General features: G+C 46.8%; 1 protein-coding gene across 4 annotated transcripts in view; it reads left to right on the forward strand.

Annotated features, from left to right (window-relative positions):
- Positions 1-455: 455 nt before the first annotated feature.
- The window catches only part of LOC140730219 (neuronal acetylcholine receptor subunit alpha-2-like), a 35,694-nt gene continuing 14,495 nt past the window's right edge, over positions 456-21,654 (forward strand). The window contains exons 1-4 of one of the 4 annotated variants that reach the window (XM_073050381.1): positions 456-581; positions 1,891-2,133; positions 10,119-10,270; positions 20,383-20,427. In XM_073050381.1, coding sequence (XP_072906482.1) covers positions 2,067-2,133; positions 10,119-10,270; positions 20,383-20,427 — 264 coding nt within the window. In that variant the 5' untranslated portion in view covers positions 456-581; positions 1,891-2,066. Of the gene's footprint in view, positions 582-671; positions 796-848; positions 1,298-1,890; positions 2,134-10,118; positions 10,271-20,382; positions 20,428-21,654 lie in introns of those variants that run through there. The other 3 variants (XM_073050380.1, XM_073050379.1, XM_073050382.1) reach the window with 3 other exon arrangements.

Here is a 21,654-nt window from a genome sequence, read left to right on the forward strand (position 1 = left end):
TTGTTATTGTTGGTACCTTGTTCTACCTCAATACACCATGTGATCGGATTGTGGAATGATATACAAGACAAGCTTTCACCCTGGTATTCAGTCACTAACTCCAGGACCAGTGTTATCTTTCTCTGAAGCTCACCAGGTGATCATCACTGGTCTCTCCTACCCCGCACAGTGGGAGCCCGTCCCATTCAGTTGGGCTGAGGCGGTTGGAGCCGGTGGGAGGTGACCGCAGTGGGTAAATGAAAAGCTGCTGGGCGGTGTCAGTGGGTGAGTGGGAGAGCAGGTGCCCACGGTGAGTGTTGAGAGGTGTCCACGTCGGTGGATGAAGAGCCGGTGGGCAATGCCCGCCATGGGTGGTGGGAGGTGCCTTCGGTGGGTTTGTGGGAGAGCCGGTGGGAAGTGCCCGCGACGAGTGGTGGGAGAGTCAGTGGACGATACGATCCTCGGCGCCGCTCAGTCTCCTCGGTCCCAAAAGCGCCTGAGTCCGATTCTTCCGGGTGGTTTGCCGGCTGATTTCCCGAGTTTTGTTCTGTCGGTTTGGATTATACATCTCCCCAGGAACAGACGAGTTGCTCTCCGCTCAGGTGCTTCTAATGGGATTGTTTACGGGCTGACCCATTGCTCAGATCGTGCTCACCCTACCTCTCTTGTCTCTCTGCCTCCCCTCCTCCTCCTCACCCTTGTGCCTCACCTCTCCTCCGCACTCCCCCTACCATATATCGCTCTCCCCTTGCCACACTTGAAGCTGTCCTGCGCAATCCTCGCTGATTTGATTTGACACAAACAACGCATTTCACTGTAAGTTCGATGTACTTGTGACGAATAAAGCTAATCTCTTTTCCTTCCTCTTCCCCATCATTTCTCCACCTCTCGCCCTACTCTCCTCCCTCCTTCCTCCACTCTCCTTTCCTCTTTCTCTTTTTCCCGTCCTTCTCTCTTTCTCTTCCTCCCCTCTCTCTCTTCTCTGCCCTCTCCTCTCCTCCCTCTCCAGGAGATGCCAGTCTCCTGCTGTTAATGTTGTTGCACCCCCTCCCTCGCTCTGTGAGAGGGAGTTTGGTTGGGAAAGCGAATGAGCCCTTGTCTCTGCCACCCCCCCCCCCCCAGACCCCCCATTGTCTCAGTTGCTCCGCCGCTGAGGAGATGGTCGGAGCTACGGATCGAGCTAGGCACTAACTCTCCGCTTTCAACCGAGGTCTCCGCCGTCTCAACGCCCTTACCCTCGGGAAAGTGACACCGTCGTCCCTTCACAACTTCAGCCGTGCAGCAACCGCAGTAGGCACATCTGTGTGTGTGTGCATTTGTGAGTATCTGTGTGATTGTGTATTGTGCGTGTGCTTAAGACGGAGTGCACCTGTATGCGAGAGTGTCTGAGAGCACGTGTACGCTGTGCAGATGTGCCAGAGAGGGAATTGTAAGGGAGAGGATGTATGTAAATGTGATAGTGAGTGCGGAGGTGTGTATGTTTGCGTGTGTTGTGAGTCTGATAGTGGGGTGTGTATATGCTGTATATGAGTGTGTGTGGGTTGTTTGTGAGCGGTGAGTTCATGCGTGTGTGAGAACTAGAAACATTATGTGAGAGAGATAGTGTGTGAGTGAGAAAGTCTGTGTGTGTGAGAGAGAAAGACATAGATAGTGTGTGTGTGTATATGTGGGTGTAGAGAGAGGGGGAATGAGAGTGGTTGTGAATGAGTGCGGGAGAGAGAGAGAGAGAAAGAGAGAGGGAGTGTTGAGTCGCTGGGCTGTGAATTGATCCAGTCTGGGACCGACTCTTGCTCATTGCCGTTGTCCGGTGCTGCCTCTCGGGACCCCGGCCCAGCCAATCCCTCTCACCAGCACTTCACTTCCCTCCTACTGTTTAAATGTTAACATGAACATCTCTCTCCTACCCCGCAGAGCCGCTTTTACCCCCCGTTGCACCGCTCCTCCCCGCGAGGCTCTAACATATCCCCAGAGGCGGGGACAACGGCGAGACCGATTGTTGGTGGGGCCGGCGGCCACTCGGCCCTTCAGCATCGTACTAACGCTGGCGCCACCAGCCCGAGGCTGCAACGCGTCGGTGTGAAATTCGGATGAAGAACGCAACGGTCAGAGGCGCCTGCCTCCTCCTCTCTCTCTCCGCCGCTTTCCCAGGACCCGGTGAGTAGATCATGAGGATCCGGACCCTCAATACCTCTCTCCCTTCCCTCCACACTGCCGCACCATCACTCTTCACCCCGAAGCCGTCGTCCTGTTCCGTTGGTTATGGGAAACGCTGAGGGGAAAGTAAAGACGTCAAATGCAGGGCAAACGCCCCACCCCCACATATTGTGATTAAGCCTGAAGGAGGGAGAAGAGATGTGGGTAGGGGAGTGGTGCATGTTGGGTTTCAGCTCTGGCTCTCCCCATCACGAACATCACCTCCTCCTGTCACCCAGGCTGGGGCTGGGGGAATTCACCTGTCTTGTCCCTCCCTACAACCCACATCTGGGGGTGGGGTGGGGGGGGGGCGGTTGGTCTGTGACCGTGATCAGGGACTTCATTCGCTTGGCGGTTTTATTAGGCTTCAGGCTTACATGGGGCCCACGCTGTGCCGACTGACTTACCCTCTCTATACTGAACAGTAGAGCCCAGGAACGGGCACTTCGGCTCATCGTGTCTGTGCCAATCGTGATGCCAAATTAATCTAGCCCCATCTCCCAAGACAATGGGCACAGGCAGGTAAGCAGAGGCCAGAGGAGGGAACAGAAGAAGAGGGAAGGGTGAGGGAAAGAATCATGCCATCAGGTTTGAGGGTATCCAGACGGAATATAAAGTGTTGCTCCTACACCATGAGGGCACTCTCATTTTGGCACGAGGAGGCCATGGACCCAAATATCGGAACGGGAATCGGAATTAAACGGGGAGTGCACAGTGAGGATGGGCTCCCACTGACCCACCCCCAAATAAATGCTCCCAAGCTTCTCAGATAGCGTCTTACAAACAAGACCGACTCCTGGCCTGCACTGGTGGTTTGGCTACCAAGCCCGGTGGAATCGTTTCTGCTGATAGGAGAGGCGGCAACGGCGAGTATTGGCGTCTTAAAACACGACGCTCCGGGCAGATGGAGCTCGTCAGCCGTGGTGGGCAGCTCATCTAGGAAAAGGATAAATCTGATCTTAAATCTCAGCTGCCTTGGCGCCATACCCATTCACGGGGAAGGCCTCGAGAGGAAAGCCGTGAGAATCCGGAGTTGGAGTCACAAAGAAGTTCAACTCTGATTGGTAACTCGCTGGTGCCAAACTGTATCAGCCTCTGCCCTTCTTTTGGGTCAATCCGCCGCATGGTTGGGGGTGGAGGTGCGTGAGTCTGCTGCATGGGCAACAGCTTCCTTTTCACATTGTACTGTCCTGGCTTGTGTATGATCCATGGTCGATCAACGGAGGGCCACTATCCAGTGTAGGAGAAGGTGAAGGCACTGCAGGTTCCATACTGGAGAAAACCTGCAGATACTGGAGATCCAGAGCAACACAGACACGATGCTGGAGGAACTCAGCAAGCCAGCCAGCATCTGTGGAGAAGAGTAAACAGTCAGGCTTCTCTTCCTTCCTGAGGGTCTCAGCCTGAAACTTCAGCAGTTTACTCTTTTTCATAGATGCTTTCTGGACTGCTGAGCTCCTCCAGAATTTTGAGTGTGTTGCAGGGTTCAGACAACCCTCCTGGTGAGCTGGGGAGGAGATGGACTGTTTTCTCATGTTATTCCTGAACATGAGAATCACTCCTTTGTTATCTCAAAGTCAAACTCGATTTATCCTCAAACTACAGTAAGTCCATAGGACCATAAGACATGGAAGCAGAATTAAGCATTTTGACCCATCGAGTCTGCACCGCCATTTCATCACGGTCGATTTATTATCTCTCTCAACCGTCCTGACTGATCAAGTACCTATCAACCTCTGCTTTAAGCATATCCAATGACTTATCTTCACAGCCGTCTGTGACAATGAATTCCACCGATTCACCACCCTCTGGCTGAAGAAATTCCTCTTCATCTCCATTCTAAAGGGTGTTCTTCTATTCTGATGCTGTGGCCGCTGGTCCTAGATTTCCCCACTACAGGAAATATACCCTCCACATCCACTCTATCTGGGCCTTTCAATATTCGATAGGTTTCAATGAGATTACCGCCTCATTCTTCGAAACTCCAGCGAGTACAGGCCGAGAGCCAACCAACTCTCCTCATACATTAACCCTTTCATTCCTGGAATAATTCTCCTCCGGACCCTCTCTAGTTAAGGGATCCCCAAACTGCCCACAATACTCCAAGAGCATTCTGACCAATATCTTCTAAAGCCTAAATGTCATATACTAGCTTGTCACCATATACGACTACGAGATCTCTGGACTCTACTTATAGAACTACCGTTCATTGATCTCCCACCAGACCCAGTGCAAGACGATCAACGTTAAATGCCAACTCTGTCTCCTCCTCCACAATCTGACCTGCTGAGCTTTTCCAGAATTTGGAGGCTGTACTTTGGACTTCATGACCTTGGCTGCACTTTGGACTAGTAATCTCCTGTGCCCTCCACCCCAGTCTCTGTGAATATCAGCTCTCCACCTACCACGGAGTGCGGGTTTAGTCTGGATTAACAGGGTGACATTTAGATGGACTCTGATGTGCTCCCTGATCCTGAAAAGCCCAGGGGAAATCCCTCAGGGTGTGTGTGTGTGTGTGTGTGTGTGTGTGTGTGTGTGTGTGTGTGTGTGTGTGTGTGTGTGTGTGTGTGTGTGTGTGTGTGTGTGTGTGTGTGTGTGTGTGTGTGTGTGTGTGTGTGTGTGTGTGTGTGTGTGTGTGAAATAAAAACAGGAACTCAGCATAGTCAGACAGCAAGACAGCATCTGTGGAGGGGTATACACACAGTTGATGTTTCGGGTCGAGAATATTAGTCCTGTAGAAGGTCTCGATCCGAAATTTCAGCTGTTTATTCAGTTCTATATACACTGCCTGACTTTCTGAGTTCCTCCAGCATTTTGTGGCTGTTGCTCTAGATTCCGAGCATCTGCAGAACCTCTTGTGTTTGAAACAGTAAGAGAATGCAGAATAAAATGCATCAGGTGACAGAAACAGTACCATGCAAATAAACAGATCATTACAATGTTGATTGTGAGGGCACCTGTCCATTTGTCGTTCTGGGGGTAAGAAAGTCATTGGGTATATTTAAAGCAGGTAGGCACTTGATTAGTCAGGGCTTCAAAGGTTACAGGATGAAGGCAGGAGAATACGATTGGGGGGTAAGGGAATAATAAAACGGCCATAATCAAACAGTGGAACAGACTCGAATGACTAAATGGCCCAATTCTGCTCCTTTATCTTATAATCTTATAGTCTTTACCAGTTTTGTTATAATGGTGTAACAATTGTCCTTGAGTGTGTGTCTGTCTGTGTCTCCACAGACGCTGCCTGACCAACCCGCTGAGTGCTTCTGACGATCTCTTTGTTCGGGATTCATTGGTTTTAACCGTTTCTCTTTCCCTGAGCTCCCCCAGCATGACCGCACCAGGTCGCCTGGGCGCCAATGGCAGCGTTAATGTTCCTGAGCCTCCCTCCTTTGCAACAATTCTCTGCCCCTTTTAGCTAGTGGGAGTTTTCCTTTCCCACCCCTCTACAACCCTCACCCCCATCATCCCTCAGCCATGGACTGGGGGAAGGGAGCGGAGGAGGAGAGAGGAGGTGCAGTGGGGCAGTGAGAAGGAGCTGACAGACAGGGCTGGAGCGGGGGTGGGATGCAGTGATCACAGTGGGGTTTGTCCAAGTTAATTCTCTCTCGACATGAGAGGCACGGAACAGTGTTCAGCCAACACCTGGATTCTGATTTAATTAATAAGAGAAAGAAAAGTGAGTTAAATTGAAAAGTGATTCAATATTTATAGAATACGGCATAGTATGGTAGTGGTTAATATTATGTTTTACAGCATCAGCGAAGCGGGTTCAATTCTTGCTGCTGTCCGTAAGGAGCTCGTATGTTCTCCTCGTGATTGCTTGGGCTTTCTAGAGTCATAGAAAAGCACGGAACAGAAACAGGACATTCAGCCCATCTAGTACATGCCAAACCATTTATACTGCCTACTCTCATTGACCTGCACTGGGACAATAACCCTCCATGTACCGATCCAAGCTTCTCTTAAGCATTGAAATCCAGCTCGCAAACACCACTTGTGCTGGCAGCTCATTCTACACTTACAATACCCTCAGAGCGAAGAAGCTTCCCCTGGTGTCCTCCTGAAGTTTTTCACCTTTCCCCCTAACCTGTGACCTCTAGTTGTAGTCCCACCTAACCCCAGTAGAAAAAGCCTGCTTGCAGTTACCCTATCTATCTCTCTCATCATTTTGTAAACTCTATCAACTCTCCTCTCAATCTTCTATGGTCTGAGGATTAAAGTCCAGGCCTATGCAACTGCTTCAGTTTCTTCCCAAACTTCAAAGAAAATTCCAGGTTAATTGTTTACATGGGTGTAATTAGGCAGTGTGTACTCTTTGGGCTGGAAGTGCCTGTTATCGTGCTATGCCTCTAAGATCTAAATTTAAATGGAAAACAGCACAGCGCAGTAACAGGCCATTTGACCCACCACATCCTCATGATACTAATTTAAGCTGCATGCTATTTATCCCTCATTTTCCCACATATTCATGTGCATGTTTCAATGCCTCTGTTACACCTGATTATACCCCTGGCACTTGAAGAGGTGTCACCCTCCTTAACAATGGTAATGAAGGAGCGTCGCAGTGTGGAAGGGTCGGTACTCAGGAAGTGCCACATTGTGGGGGAGCAGTAGTGATAGAGCGCCTCAGTTTGCTAAAGTGGTACAGAGGGAGCGGCACACTGTAAGAGAGGCAGACCGAAGACATTGGCCTCAAGCATTCTATATCACTACAGCACCAACATTAACTCACTGTCCACATTGAAGTCCCAATGCTACCGAAGTCCACAATACGGGATTTGTTAAATCATTAACGGTAACGTCCGATATTGTGGTCCAATAGGGTTTAGATAGTCTCCTGATTCTGCAAAGAAAGATCACCAAAGGGAAAATTGAATCCAGGGCATCTGACCAGAAAGATAAAAATAAATTGTAAAGGCACATTTAATAGAAAGGGAAGTATTAACAAAAGTTAATAAGGGTCACTGCCTGAAGCAGCACAATCTAGATTAGGTTATAATGAAACAGCTCCATCATGGGCACTGGCCTCCCCAGCGTCGAGGACATCTTCAAAAGGCGATGCAGGACTGAAGGTGCTGTATTTAAATGCACGTAATATTTGGAGTGAGGTGGATGAACTCGTGGCGCAATGAGAGATTGGTCAGTATGACATTGTGTGCATCGCTTAGTCGTGGCTGAAAGAAAGTCATAGTTGGAACTTAACATTAACATCGAAATGACAGGCAGGAAGGCATAGGACAGGGATGGCCAGCCTATGGCGCATGCGCCAAAAGTGATGCATTGGATGATTAGAAGTGGCGCACTGCACCCCAGTGATAATAATAAAACAGTAAACCTACTCATGCAAAAAGTATTAACCAAAAACCGATTCGTAGAAAAAAAAAATCTATAACAGGAATTCAAGTAGCTTAGAGCTAGAAATGGGTTTTACTGAGAATAAATCTAACTTAGCAATTTTTAAAACTATTTTATTATTTCATGCACATCTTTTGGCGAATGTAACACTGACAGACACCAACAGAATCAACAAACTCATTCATAAGGCCAGTGATGTTGTGGGGGTGGAACTGGACTCTCTGATGGTGGTGTCTGAAAAGAGGATGCTGTCCAAATTGCATGCCATCTTGGACAATGACTCCCATCCAGTCCATAATGTACTGGTTAGGCACAGGAGTACATTCGGCCAGAGACTCATCCCACTGAGATGTAACACTGAGCGTCATAGGAAGTCATTCCTACCTGTGGCCATCAAACTTTACAACTCCTTCCTTGGAGTGTCAGACACCCTGAGCCAATAGGTTGGTCCTGGACTGGTTTCCACTTGGCATGATTAACTTATTATTATTTAATTATTAATGGTTTTATATTGTTATATTTCTTCACTATTCTTGGTTGGTGCAGCTGTAACGAAACCCAATTTCCCTCAGGATCAATAAAGTATGTCTGTCTGTTATCTTCTTTCACATTAATCTGTTTTCAATTTTAAAGAAATGTTCAATGAGTCAAACTAGGAAAGAAGGACCTTTGTTCTGCAGTCGTTCCATAACTGTTCAATACACGTTTGATATTCGTTTGATCCCGAGGCGCCAGGCGTCTGCACCAGCGGTGCGTCGCAGGTTTTTGCCAGTCAGTTTACAATTGACATATGCGCTACGGAGTTGTGCTTTGTTCACCCTTTGTGAACATTTGCAGTTCTGTACTTCTTCGAAAATTAAGCCTTATTTTTATATTCAGTTACCCATCACAGTGCAAAAGAAAATGAGCAAAAGTAAAGCAGAAAGTGATAGTAAGTGTGAATTCAATGAGCAGTGGGAAAATTAGTTCTTATTTATAGCGGGTCCATCAGGAAAACCGTTGTGCATTGTTTGTGAAAACACTTTCTCACATAATAGAAGACATGGTCTTAATAGACACTATAAAACACAACATCAGACTGAAATAGAAGGAAAACTGAAGCTAGTGCTTGGGTCTGAGTTACGGAAAGAATATGTGATTAAGAAAAAGGAAGAAACCAAAAGAAGACAAAATATATTTGTTAAAAGTCTCATTAAGGTAAGTAATGTTTATCCAGAATGAGGGGTCACAGTTTAAGGATAAAGGGGAAGCCTTTTAGGACTGAGATGAGGAAAAACTTCTTCACAGAGAGTGGTGAATCTGTGGAATTCTCTGCCACAGGAAACAGTTGAGGCCGGTTCATTGGCTATATTTAAGAGGGAGTTAGATATGGCCCTTGTGGCTAAAAGGATCAGGGGGTATGGAGAGAAAGCAGGTACAGGGTTCTGAGTTGGATGATCAGCCATGATCATACTGAATGGCGGTGCAGGCTCGAAGGGCCGAATGGCCTACTCCTGCACCTATTTTCTATGTTTCTATCTTGTTTTTTATATTAAATCAATATATCATGTAAAATGCTAAATATGTCTATATAAATATTTTTTACAAGAATTGAATGGGGTACAAGAGTTGCACGGCACATCTGAACTCGTGCGTGAAAAAATTGACGCATGGAATGTAAAAGGTTGGCCACCCCTGGCATAGGCAGTGGTGAGCCTCTGTTGGTAAGAGATGGAATTAAGAGGTGACATAGGGTCAAAGAATGTTGTATCTTTGTAGGTGGAGTTAAGAAACTGCAAGGGTGAAAACCATTATGGGAACCAGAATAGACTTCATATATAGATTTTATTAGGGTGCTTAATATAAAGCAACCCTGAGAGGGCAGTGATAATAATAAGATTAATTCATACTGCAATTTGAGAGGGAGAAGCATAAGTCAGATGTATCAGTATTGTAATGGAATAAGGGGAATTACAGAGGCACGAGAGAGGAGCCTGCCCAGGTGGATTGGAGGAGGATACCGGTAGGGGATGACAGCAGAGTAGAGATGGCTGAAGTTTCTGGGAATGGTTCACAAGGTACAGCATAGATACGTCCCACAGAAGAAATTGTTATCAAATGACAAGGGAAGTTAAGAACTCCATAAAAGCCAAGGAGTGGGCAAATAATATAGCAAAAGAGAGTGGGAGTTGGATGATTGGGATGTTTTTTAAAATCCAGCAAAAGGCAACTAAAAAGGAAGGAAAAGATGAAATATCAAAAAGATGCAAACTAGCCAATAATATAAAGCAGGATACTGAATGTTTTTTTCAGTTATACGAATTGTAAAAGGGAGGTGAGAGTTGATATAGGACCACTCAAAGATGATGTGGATGCAATAGTAATGGGGGACAAAGAAATGGTGGGTGATGTTAATGCATACTTTGCATTAGGCTTCACTGTGGAAGACACTGGCAGTGTGCTAGAGATCCCTGAGTGTCAGGGAGCAGGAGTGAGTGGCATTGCCATTACCCAGCAAAAGTTCGAAGCAAACTGAATCGTACTATACTGTGATAGTGTGATCCTCTGAGAACTTCCCGTTAACCTCTCTGTCTCTGCTTTGCTTCCAGTCCGTGGTCAGGAGAGGACGCACTCCCAGGCTGAGGAGAGACTTTTCAAGCACCTCTTCACTGGCTACAACCGCTGGTCCAGGCCTGTGGCCAACAGCTCAGACGCTGTCATCGTCACCTTCGGCCTCTCCATTGCCCAGCTCATTGATGTGGTGAGATACAAGTGTTTCCTTCCTCAGTGTGGGGGTAGGGTTGGCCTTTATACCGATAGATGGAGACTGGAAGGAGAGGACAGGATTATAGTGCAGTTTCAAATGGGAAAACACGTCAGGCTGTCCCAGGTAAGTGAATCTCGGGATTGGATGTCCGTGCGAATAGGAGGCACAAGGAAGAGTGCCGGCAAGCCCAGAGTTCAAGAAGCAGTCCAGGCGTCGGGAAAGAAGATTGGAGCCTGAAAGTTGAATGGATTGCTGAAAGCTGAAGCCCGATTGCCAAAGGATGGAAGTGTGTGTGTGTGTGTGTGTGTGTGTGTGTGTGTGTGTGTGTGTGTGTGTGTGTGTGTGTGTGTGTGTGTGTGTGTGTGTGTGTGTGTGTGTGTGTGTGTGTGTGTGTGTGTGTGTGTGTGTGTGTGTGTGTGTGTTGTTACGAACCCCGTAACTGGGTCACTTACCAGCAAAGATAGAGAGGTCTGTTGAAGTCTGATGGTACTATTTTTAACAGTATTTATTGGTAAAAATACACAAAAATAATATCAATGCAAACATACAGATACTATACGTTGTCAATACTAACTCTAAAAGTGCGGGTATAATAATAATCAATAAGAAATAAGCTCTATCGTTGTCTAGGGGATAATGTAGTGTCCGATGGAAATATAAAAGTCACTCAAGTTCATTCAGGCTGCAGTCTTTGGTTGGAGTCAAAAGACAGATTTTTAGAACTTGCCAGCTTTTCCTTTTTATGATGTCGATCCTTCCAGAGTTCCGTGGGTGTTGGTTTCTCCTTTTAGCTAAAGCCGTTCTTCCGTGGTAAGGCCCCCAATCCCAGCAAAGGGAAAGGACGCACGCGAGCCCCCCACCGGCCGTCGCTACTAAACGCTGTCACGGGACTTCCAGCGTCTCTCCTGGTGCGTCTCAAGGGGTTGTTCCTCAGACCCTCTTTTATCCTTACTCATGGGGTCTCAGATGTCAATCAGGTTGGGATGATGCCATCCCCCAACCAGCCCACTCTGGTCATTCCCTGAGGGCTTCAATGAATAGTACAGTACTCAATACACAATTCCGTCTCCAAGAGACAATGGCCGGTATCCATGGCTTTGTCTCGCTGAGGGCAGGACTACATTCCAAACCCTTGAGGATTCTCTCTCATTTCCTGGGTCCCCAGACCTGAATTAATAGCGATCTTGCGATTCTCAAAAAGGAGGGGGCTACTTTCTACCCTTTGGCCCCTCAGAGTTGTGGCACGTTCATAACTCTGTGTGTGTATGTGTGTGTGTGTGTGTGTGTGTGTGTGTGTGTGTGTGTTTGTGTGTGTGTGTGTGTGTGTGTGTGTGTGTGTGTGTGTGTGTGTGTCTGTGTGAGAGAGAGAGAGAGAGAGTGAGAGAAAAGGGGCTGTTTTTTGCTGTTGCTGTTTTGTTGCTAATTGTGTTATTCTGCTGAACATTGTGGGTGGGCTATTATGGTGCTGGAATGTGCGGTGACCCATTCAAATCCAGTGGTGCCCCATCTAGCTATCCTGGTGATTTTTGCTGTGTTCTTCATCCCCGGTCCGGGGCCATGGTTCCCTGATCTACTGTCCAGGGACCTAGTTCCCTGACCCACCCTTTCCATTCTGGATGCAGCAATTCAGATCGACAGGTTCACAATACACTGCTGAGTCTTTTAAAGCCAAAGGGGGTGGAGTGTCCTTCACAATCAACTCCTCGAGGTGTACAAACATGGCAATGCTGCCCTAGTCTTGTTCACCAGACCTGGAATACCTTAAAATCAAGTGCCGGCCATTTTACCTGCCGCGGGACTTTTCAGCCATCATTTTGGTAGTGGTGTATATCCCACCTCAGGCCAATGACAAACAGGCTCTGGACAAACTGCTCAGAGTGATCAACAGGCAAGAAACTGCACATCCTGTGCCTTCTCCATCATCCTGAGGGATTTTAAACAGGCCAACTTGAAGAAGTATCTAAATAATAATTACCAACATAATGCCAGTGGAACCAACACACTAGACCACAGTCACACCACTATCCAGAGTGCTTATGGTGCTATCCCACACCCACACTTCAGAGAGTCTGATCACTTGACTGTACTTCTACTCCCTGAGTATAGGCAGAGACTGAAGACTGAGGACCAAGAAGGTATGGACAAGGGAAGCACAGGAGCACTTACAGGACTGCTTTGAATTGGTGGACAGGACTGTATTCAGGGATCAGTTTTCGAGTTTTGATGAGTACATCCCTGACTTCATTAAAACCTGCGTAGATGAGAACCTACTGTACATGTACAAATCAAAAGCAGGTTCATGGTCTGCTGAGGGCTAAATCTATGGCATTCAAGCCTGGTGACCCAGGTCTGCACAAGAACACCAGGTATGACTTGTGGAGGGCTAATTCAAGAGCTAAGAAACAATTCCAAGCGAGGTTGGAGGTGACTTCGGAAGCGCGCCAACTCTGGCAGGGTTGCAAGACATTAGTTCCTACAAAGTGAAACCCAGCATCATGAATGGCAGTGACACTTCACTCCCACATGAGCTCAACATCTTTTTTGCTCGCTTTGAAAGGGAGAACAAAACTACAGCTATGAGGACTCCTTCTGCACCCGGTGACCCTGAGATCTCCATCTAAGAGGCCAACATCAGGCTGTTTTTCAGGAGGGTGAACCTTCACAAGGTGGCAGGCCCCAATGGATTACCCGTTAAGGCTCTGAAAACCTGTGACAACCGACTGACAGAGGTGTTCAAAGACATTTTCAATCTCTTATTGCTACAGTCGCAAGTTCCCACCTGGTTCAAAAGGGTAACAATCATACCAGTGCCCAAGAAGAGCAGGATGAGCATCCTTTACTGTCGTCCAGTAGCTTTCATGTCTACAAAGATGAAATGCTTTGAGAGGTTGGTCATAGCTAGAATCAACTCCTGTCTCAGCAAGTTCCTGGACCCACTGCAATTTACTAATTGTGACAGTAAGTCGATGATGGATGCAATCTCATTGGCTCTTCATACGGCCTTAGATCACCTGGACAATACACATACTTATGTCAGGATGCTGCAGCTCTGTGTTTAACACGATCATTCTTACAGTCCTGGTTGTAAAGCTATGGAACCTGGGCCTCTGTACCTCCTTTTGCAACTGGATCCTTGACTTCCTAACTGTAAGACCACAATCGGTGCAGATTGGAAATAACATCTCCACCTCACTCTCAATCAATATTGGCACACCTCAGGGATGTGTGCTTAGCCCACTGCTCTACTCTCTTGACAATCATGACAGCTTAAATGCCATCTATAGATTTGCTGATGATTCAACCATTCTTGGCAGAATCTCAGATGGCGACAAGAGGGTGTACAGGAGCAAGATATCCCAGCTAGTTGAGTGGTGTCGCAGCAACAGCCTTGCACTTGATGTTAGTAAAACTAAACAGCTGACTGTGGACTTCAGGAAGTTTAAAGACAAAGGAACACACACCAGTCCTCATAGAGGTATCAGAAGTGGAGTGAGTGAGCAATTTCAAGTTCCTGAGTGTTAATATCTCTGAGCACCCATCTGGGTTCTAACATATCTGTGCAGCTATATAGAAGGCAAGACAATGGTAGATTTCATTAGGAGTTTGAGGAGATTTGGTATGCACCCCAAAACACTCACAAATTTTTACGGATGTACCATGGAGAGCATTCTGACTGGCTGCATCACCATCTGGTATGGGCTGGTGGTTGGGTACTGCATAGGATCGAAGTAAGCTGCAGAAAGTTGTAAAGTTAGTCAGCTCTGTCATGGACACTAGCCTCTGTAGTATCCAAGACATCTTCAAGGGCATCTTCTTAAGGATCCCCACCACCCAGGACATGCCCTCTTCACACTGTTACCATCAGGTAGGAGGTAAAGAAGCCTGAAGGAACACACTCAGTGATTCAGGAACAGCTTCTTCCCCTCTGTCATCTGATTTCTGAACCAGTGAACACTACCTCACTACTTATTTTAAATTTCTAGTTTAGCACTATTTATTTAACTATTTAATATACATAAATGTATTTACTGTAATCCACATTTTTCCTATATTATCATGTATTTCATTGTACTGCTGCCACAAAGTTAACAAATTTCACAACACATGCCAGCGATATTAAACCTGATTCTGAGTCTATCCAGGGCCCACTCCTTGAATATCTGTCAGGGGCCCCAGTTTCTTGATCCATTGTCAGGGCCCCAGTTCCTTAATCCACTCCCCAGGGCCCCAGTTCCCTGATCTACTGTTCGGGGCCCAGCACCCCAGTTCACTGTCCGGGAGTCTGGTTCTATGAGACACTGTCAGTGACTTCAGTTTCTTGATTCACTGTTCTGGGCCTAGTGTCCTGATTCACTGTCCGAGGATCCAGTTATCTGATCCACTGTCCAGATTCCAGATTGCTATCCTCTCATTAAACCTACTTTATTTCCTGTGCTTCTTTCAAACTTACTCTGCTGAATCTAAAATATATAAAGTGGAGGGAAGAGGAATGTCCTGATGTAGATCTCAAACCAGAATATCGACATTGCTCTCCAGGTATGCCAAATGGCTTGCTGAGTTGCTCCTGCAGTTTGTTCTCAACTTGTATTTAAAGATGCTTTAGCTTTACTTGTTGCATGTACGTACACCGAAACATACCATCGTCATCATCATCATGTGCTGTGTCAAACGGCCATCCTTGATCTTGGCAAATTTTTCCACACAAATGGTTTGCCATTGCCTTCTTCTGGACAGTCCCTTTATGGATTGGGTGATGCCAACTGTTATCAATACTTTCCAGAGATTGTCTGCCTGATGCCAGCGGTCACATAAGCAGGACCTGCGATATGTATCAGCTGTTTATACGACCATCCACCACCTGCTCCCCTGGCTTCACATGACCCTGTTCAGGGGGCTAACAGGTGCTACACCTTGCCCAAGGATGACCTGCAGGTTAGCGGAGGGAAGGAGTGCCTTACACCTCCTTTGGTGAGAGCTATCTCCACCCTGCCTCCCACAAAACATACAATGAACAGCGTTAAATCAAGTCAGCGGGTATGTGCTGGGGGCAGCCCACAAATGTCGCCGTGCTTCTGGCACCAACATAGCATGGCAACAACTGACTAACCCTAATGCGCGTGTCTTTGGACTGTGGGAGGAAACCGGAGCACAGCGAGGAATCCACGTGCTCACAGGGAGAGTGTACAAACCCCTTCAGACAGCAGTGGCAACTGAACCCGAATCAGTGATCTCCGGCATTGGAAAGGGTTGTGCTAACAGCTATCCTACCATGGTCGCCCCAGACACAGGCAGCAGAGATCTGGGCCGTGCGTTTGCGGAGGGTGTAGGAGGGAAGGCAGTGGTGGGAATTGAATTCTGATCTTACAGCCAAAGGCACTGTGCTAACTCTCACACTGCGTGCCCTCCCACACTGTAAACGTTAAGCTGTGACATCAACAATTGTGAGGTCATCATACTATGGGACTTTTGAATAGTGGGATAGAAACTGAATCTGAGCCGGGTGTTGCATGTTCTCAGGCATTTGTATCTGCTGCTCAGTGGGAGAGAAGAGAGAAGATTTTATTGAGATAGTGTGTGGAATGGGTTCTTCCAGCTGTTCAGCTACACCACTCAGCAACTCCCAATTTAACCCTAGCCAAGGGGTTCCCAATCTTTTGTTTTGCCATGGACCAAGACCATTAAATAAGGGGTCCATGAACCCCTGTTGTAGCCTAGTCACATGAAAGCTTAGCTTACCAACCTTCATGCCTTTGGATTGTGGGAGGAAACCCATGCGGTCACGGAGAGAACGCACAAACTCATACAGACAGTGGCAGGTCTAGGATAGGTGATGTTCCTGATCATCTTGGCTGCTTTACTGAGTCAGCAGGAAGTGTGGACAGACTCCACAATGGGAAAACGCTTCTCCCTATAGATGCTGCCTGGCCTGCTGTGTTCCACCAGCATTTTGGGTGTGTTGTTGTTTGAATTTCCAGCATCTGCAGATTTCCTCCTGTTTGCTCCTGATCATCTTGGCTGCTTTACTGAGTCAGCAGGAAGTGTGGACAGACTCCACAATGGGAAAACTGGTTTCTGTGATGTGCTGAGCTGTGTCCACAAATCTCTGTAGTTCTAGTGGTCACGTGCAGAGCAGTTGCCATACCCAACAATTGGTGAGCCAGAGGACCAGTTGCTCTGCTGTCTGACTCTATAATTCTATGATTGTGGAGGAACTAGATGACAAATAAACACACTTATGTTCTTAGATGTTTAATGTTTAATGAGCCCTCTACTGAATCATTTATATTCACATTGTGGTACATTATTTGTGCTGTGGATATTGAGAGTGTCTCATTCTCTCTGACAATTTCCCATAACTTGTAACCCTTTAACACTCCCAGGGAGCCTCCCTCCACAAGCAGTCCTGTGCTGGGCAAGAGGAAGCATTCTCCGCAGTGAGTCAGTAATCATTTCCCACCTCCTGTATTCCACTGAGGTCTTGCACAGACCAACAATTTCTTAAATTGGCAATGACCTGGGTGCAGGAACTGCTCTAGGCTGATAGGAGTCCCCACCTAGTCCGCATGTCCTCTCTGCTCCCCTCTCCCATCAGACAGAAGATACAAGCACAGCTTTTATCCCGCTGTTAAAGACTATTGAATGGAACTTCTGTACGATAAGACGCACTCTTGCCCTCACAGTCTGCCTGCTCTGCACTCTCTCTGTGACTGTTACACTTTTTATTGCACCCTGTTATGTTTTATCTTGTACTCTCAATACACTGTAATGATCTGATCTGTAGGAACAGTGTGCAAGACAAGCATTTCACTGTATCTCAGTACACGTGACAATAAAAAACCAATACCAAAAATCCTCTTAGCTCATTGTGGCTCTTCTGTGGCCAGATAACATCTGGTTATGCAGATGTGAACCCTGGGTTGATTCTTTGAGCTACAAAAGGTTCTTGGACTTTTCACAGAGCAGAATTTTCAGAGAGAGCACAGAACACCATAGGGTACAGGGCAACGCTCCCTCTCATTTTTTTTACAAGATGCGCAGAGCAACCATTGCTCTGAGCAGGAATTTGTTACTTAGCCTAAAAACTGTGCGACATTTTAAATGAGATCATGTAGAGGAAATTTCCAGCTGCGCAGACTGGTGGCATTTTAGTTGCATCCACACAGCCTAGACAGAACAGTGGTATGGGTCCTTCATCCAATGATATTGTACCGACTTTATAAACGAATCCAAGTTCAGCCTAATCCTTCCCTCCAACAGAGCCTAACATTTCAGGATGCAATCCAAGCGAGGGTGTAATGCTGAGGCTTTGTAAAGAATTGCTCAGACTGCCCTCGGGGTATTGTGAGCAGTTTTGGTCCCCTTATCTGAGAAAAGATGTGCTGGCAGTGGCTGGCACTGGAGCAGGTCCAGAGGAGGTTTGCAAGAATGATTCTGGGAATAAAAGGGTTAACATAGGTGGAGCTTTTGCTGGCTTTGGGCCTGTACTTGCTGGCATTTAGAAGAGTGAGGAGGGAAACCTCTCAAATATTGAAAGGCCCAGGTAAAGTGAAAGTGGAGAGGATGTTTCCAATAATGAGGGAGTCTATGACCAGAAGGCACAGCCTCAGAACAGAAAAATATCCATTAAGAACAGAGATGAGGAGAACTTTCTTTGGCCAGAGGGGAGTGAAACTGTGAAATTCATAACCACAGATGCTTGTGGAAGCCAAGTCATTACGTATATTTAAAGCTGAAGTTGATAGGTTCTTGATTAATCTGGGAAGAAGGCAGGAGAATGGTGTTAAAAGGGATAGTAAATCAGTGATGAGGATTTGGAGGCAGGGTTAAACTTACGGTACAAGGAGGGGGATAAAGAGTGTGGGGAGGGGGAGAATTTGTTAAGACAAGGGATTAGGGCAGAAGGAGGGGTTATGAGGAAGGAGATAGGTGAGGAGATGTTGTACAAGAGGAAGGAGGAGATGGGCAGGTGAGAGGAGGAGAGTGCAAGGAGGGGTTCAGTCCAGAGGAGGATGCATGGAAGGGGGGTTTCATTCTGGAGGAGAGGGTCATGGAGGGGAGGAACGTGCAGGGGGAGGGGTTCAGTCTGGACGAGGTGAGTAGAGGGAAGGGGAGTGCAGGGAGAGGGATTCAATCTCAAGGAGGGGAAGGTATAGAGAGTAGGCATTAGAGTGTGGGGATGGGGTAGAAGTGGATTGAGGAGGGTTCACTGGAAGGGAGGAGATTACAAATGCCTCAGTCCATGAAGGATCGGGGAGACCCTGCACCGTGAACTGCGAAGCCCAGTCCCTACATTGTCACACGAGCCAGTTATCCGTGGCGGCCTTGGCCGCACACAGGATGGTGAGCTGGGTGACAGCACAGCCTGTTGATGCTCACTCCATGCCATACCACGGCAAGGTGTGTGCTGCTCGTGCAGTGTTACTGGAACAGAAATATTCCTTCCTGCCTGCCGATAACTCACAACCATTTCAGGTCCTCCAAGTCTCCTCACCAGAATGGCTTTCAGAATGGGGAGCCCAGTCCCTGGCAGCCATCAGGAATATCGGCCAACAGCAATGGCTGCCTGTGGGATCTTGGTGTGTGAAGACTGCTGCCATGTTTCCCATGTCATCACTTCAAATCCCATCTCCACTGCTTGTCAGGAGCTTTGAGGTAAATCATCAAGAAGGTTGTTATTTTGGGTCAGCAGTACAGTGAAATACATAAATAATTCTGTAAATTACAAAATAAATAGTGCTAAAGGGAAATAACTGGTTAGTGTTCATGGACCGTACAGAAATCTGATGGTAGAGAGAAGATTTCTTCCTCAGTCATTGAGTGTGTGTCTTCAGGCACCAATGCCTCCTCCCTGATGGTATTAATGAGAAGAGGGTATGTCCTGGGTGGGGTCAGTCCTTAATTGATGGATGCGGCCTTCTTGAGGCAACATCTTTTGAAGACGTCCTCGATGCTGCTGGGGGTGTTGTGCCCATGATGGAGATGGTTGAGTTTGCAACCCGCTCACAAACAAGAGCAGATCTGCAGGTGCTGGAAATCCAAGCAACACACACAACATGTTGGAGGAACTCAGCAGGCCAGGCAGCATCCATGGAAATGATTCTGGCCTGAAGAAGGGACTCAGCCTAAAACATCAGCTGTTTACTCTTTTACATCGATGCTGCCTGACCTGCTGAGTTCCTCAGCAGATTGTGTGTGCTGTTTACAACCCTCTGCTGCTTTTTCCAACCCTGTGCATTGGCTCCTCCATGCAGTCAGAATTCCCTCCACCAAAACTTTCTTGAGTCTTTGGAAGACATAAAATCACCTTAAACTCCTAATGAAGTAGAGCCACTGGTGCGTCTTCTTCATGATTGCATCAATGTGCTGGGCTCAGGACAGATCCTCTGACAATCTGCCACCAGGAACTTGAAGCCTCTCACCCGTTCTACCACTGACCCTTTTCCTGAAATACACAATCAATTCCTTAGTCTTTCTGATCTTCAGAGCAAGGTTCTGGCTGCTGCACCACTCATCCAGTCCTTCTATCTCATTCTTGTACACCTCCTCGGCACCATCTGAAATTCTGTCATCAGCGAATTTATAGAAGACATTTGAGCTCTGTCTGGCCACACAGTCATCAGTGTAGAGAGAGAAGAGCAGTGGACTAAGCACACATCCCCAAAGTGTGCCAATGTTGATTGTCAGCAAAGAGCAGATGTTATTACCGAATCCTACTGACTATGCGGATTAAATTAAAGCGGTATTTCGGGTTAGCATTGTAACGCGTGCTGAGTGAAAGGATTCTCTTGCATACTGTTCATACAGATCAATGTACTACGGGGTATTGAGTCAGTACTGCAGATAAAGAATAAGGTGCAAAGCCACTAAGATGTAGATTATGAGGTCAAGAATCTCTTTTATAGTACCAAATAACAATGGGGAAGAGGCTGTCCTTGAGCCTGGTGGTTTGTCTCTGGGGAGGCTGGTGTTAGTTCTGTGATGTCGCTGGGTTCAGTCAGAGACCGATGGTCAATACTGGCCCTCGTCAGCCATAGCCGCATGGGCTGATTTATTTTCGGGTGAGCACGGGTAAGAGCTGACTGTTGTCTCTGTACTGCCCCCTACAGGATGAGAAGAATCAGATGATGACCACCAACGTCTGGCTGAAGCAGGTGGGTCTGTCCTCGTTCTACCACTTCCCAACTCAGGCATCACCAGCCCAGAATCTCCTCAGAGAATCATAGGCCCACACAGCAGGGAAACAGCCCTGATGCTTACCAGGATTCTCAGCTACGCTAATACCACTTACCTGTGTTTGGCCCATATTCCTCTAAACCATGGTTTCCCAACCTGGACCTCACAGTTAATGGTAGGGGTCCATGGCATAAAAAAAGAAACCTTTATTTTCTGTTTACTTGTCCAAGTAGAACATGGCAGCATAGAGAGATCACAGAGGCAAATTTACTTCAGTCTAGGGATGTGTGAAGTGATCCACTATGGAAGATTGAATTTGATGACAGATTACAAGGTTAAGGGCAGGTCTCTTGGTAGTGTCCAATCTAATCCCTTGAGTTCTTCCGGGAGTCAGAAATGATGAGCAGTCTTAATTCAAATATTTCAGTTTATTTTACAGTACAAACAAACATACAGATTCTAAGGAAACTAAATGAAGAGCGGAGAAATGATGCTAAAGGGAATTCATGCTAAGGGTTATAAAACAAAGGAATAAAGAAATAAATGGTGGCAGTTCTGAAAAATCCACTACTTTTATAGATAAGATAAAGAAAATCCCTTAGTTATTTAACAGGCCACATAATTAAAACAATTACATCACGTGGGTCATTTGCTAATACTTAGCCAATGAAAAATGACAGAGGTGATAAACCATTAGTATAGCTGCTATAAGCACTTTCTGCCAGTGGGTGTGAAAATACAAGGAGTTTGTTAGAAAGTACAAATCTATAAAAAGGATTATTTAAAAACCAGTTGTTTCCAATAATAACGGAGAAGAGCAGAGGGACCTGGTCGTTGCTTGTTGCTGCACAAGTTGTACCTACCTAAATGCATTTTAAATGTTGTTAACACAGCTGCCTCAAACACTTCCTCTGCAGCTCATTTCGTACTCTCTGTGAACTCTCTGAGAGTTCTGTGAACTCTTTCCCCTCTTGTTTTTCATCCCCCAGCAATGGGAAAGAGATGATGTGCATTAACCCCAATTCTCTAGATTCCATGGTCCCCTCTCCTCTCCTATCAAATTTCTTCTTCTCAGCCCTTTACCTCTTCCACCTATCACCTTCCAGCTTCTTACTTCCCCCTCCCCCCACCCGCCTACCTTCCTCCTCACCTGCTCTCATATACCCACCAGCTGGCTTGTACAACTCTTCCTTCCCCTACCTTCT

This window comes from Hemitrygon akajei, chromosome 7 (assembly GCF_048418815.1).
Source record: "Hemitrygon akajei chromosome 7, sHemAka1.3, whole genome shotgun sequence".
Classification (NCBI taxonomy): domain Eukaryota; kingdom Metazoa; phylum Chordata; class Chondrichthyes; order Myliobatiformes; family Dasyatidae; genus Hemitrygon; species Hemitrygon akajei.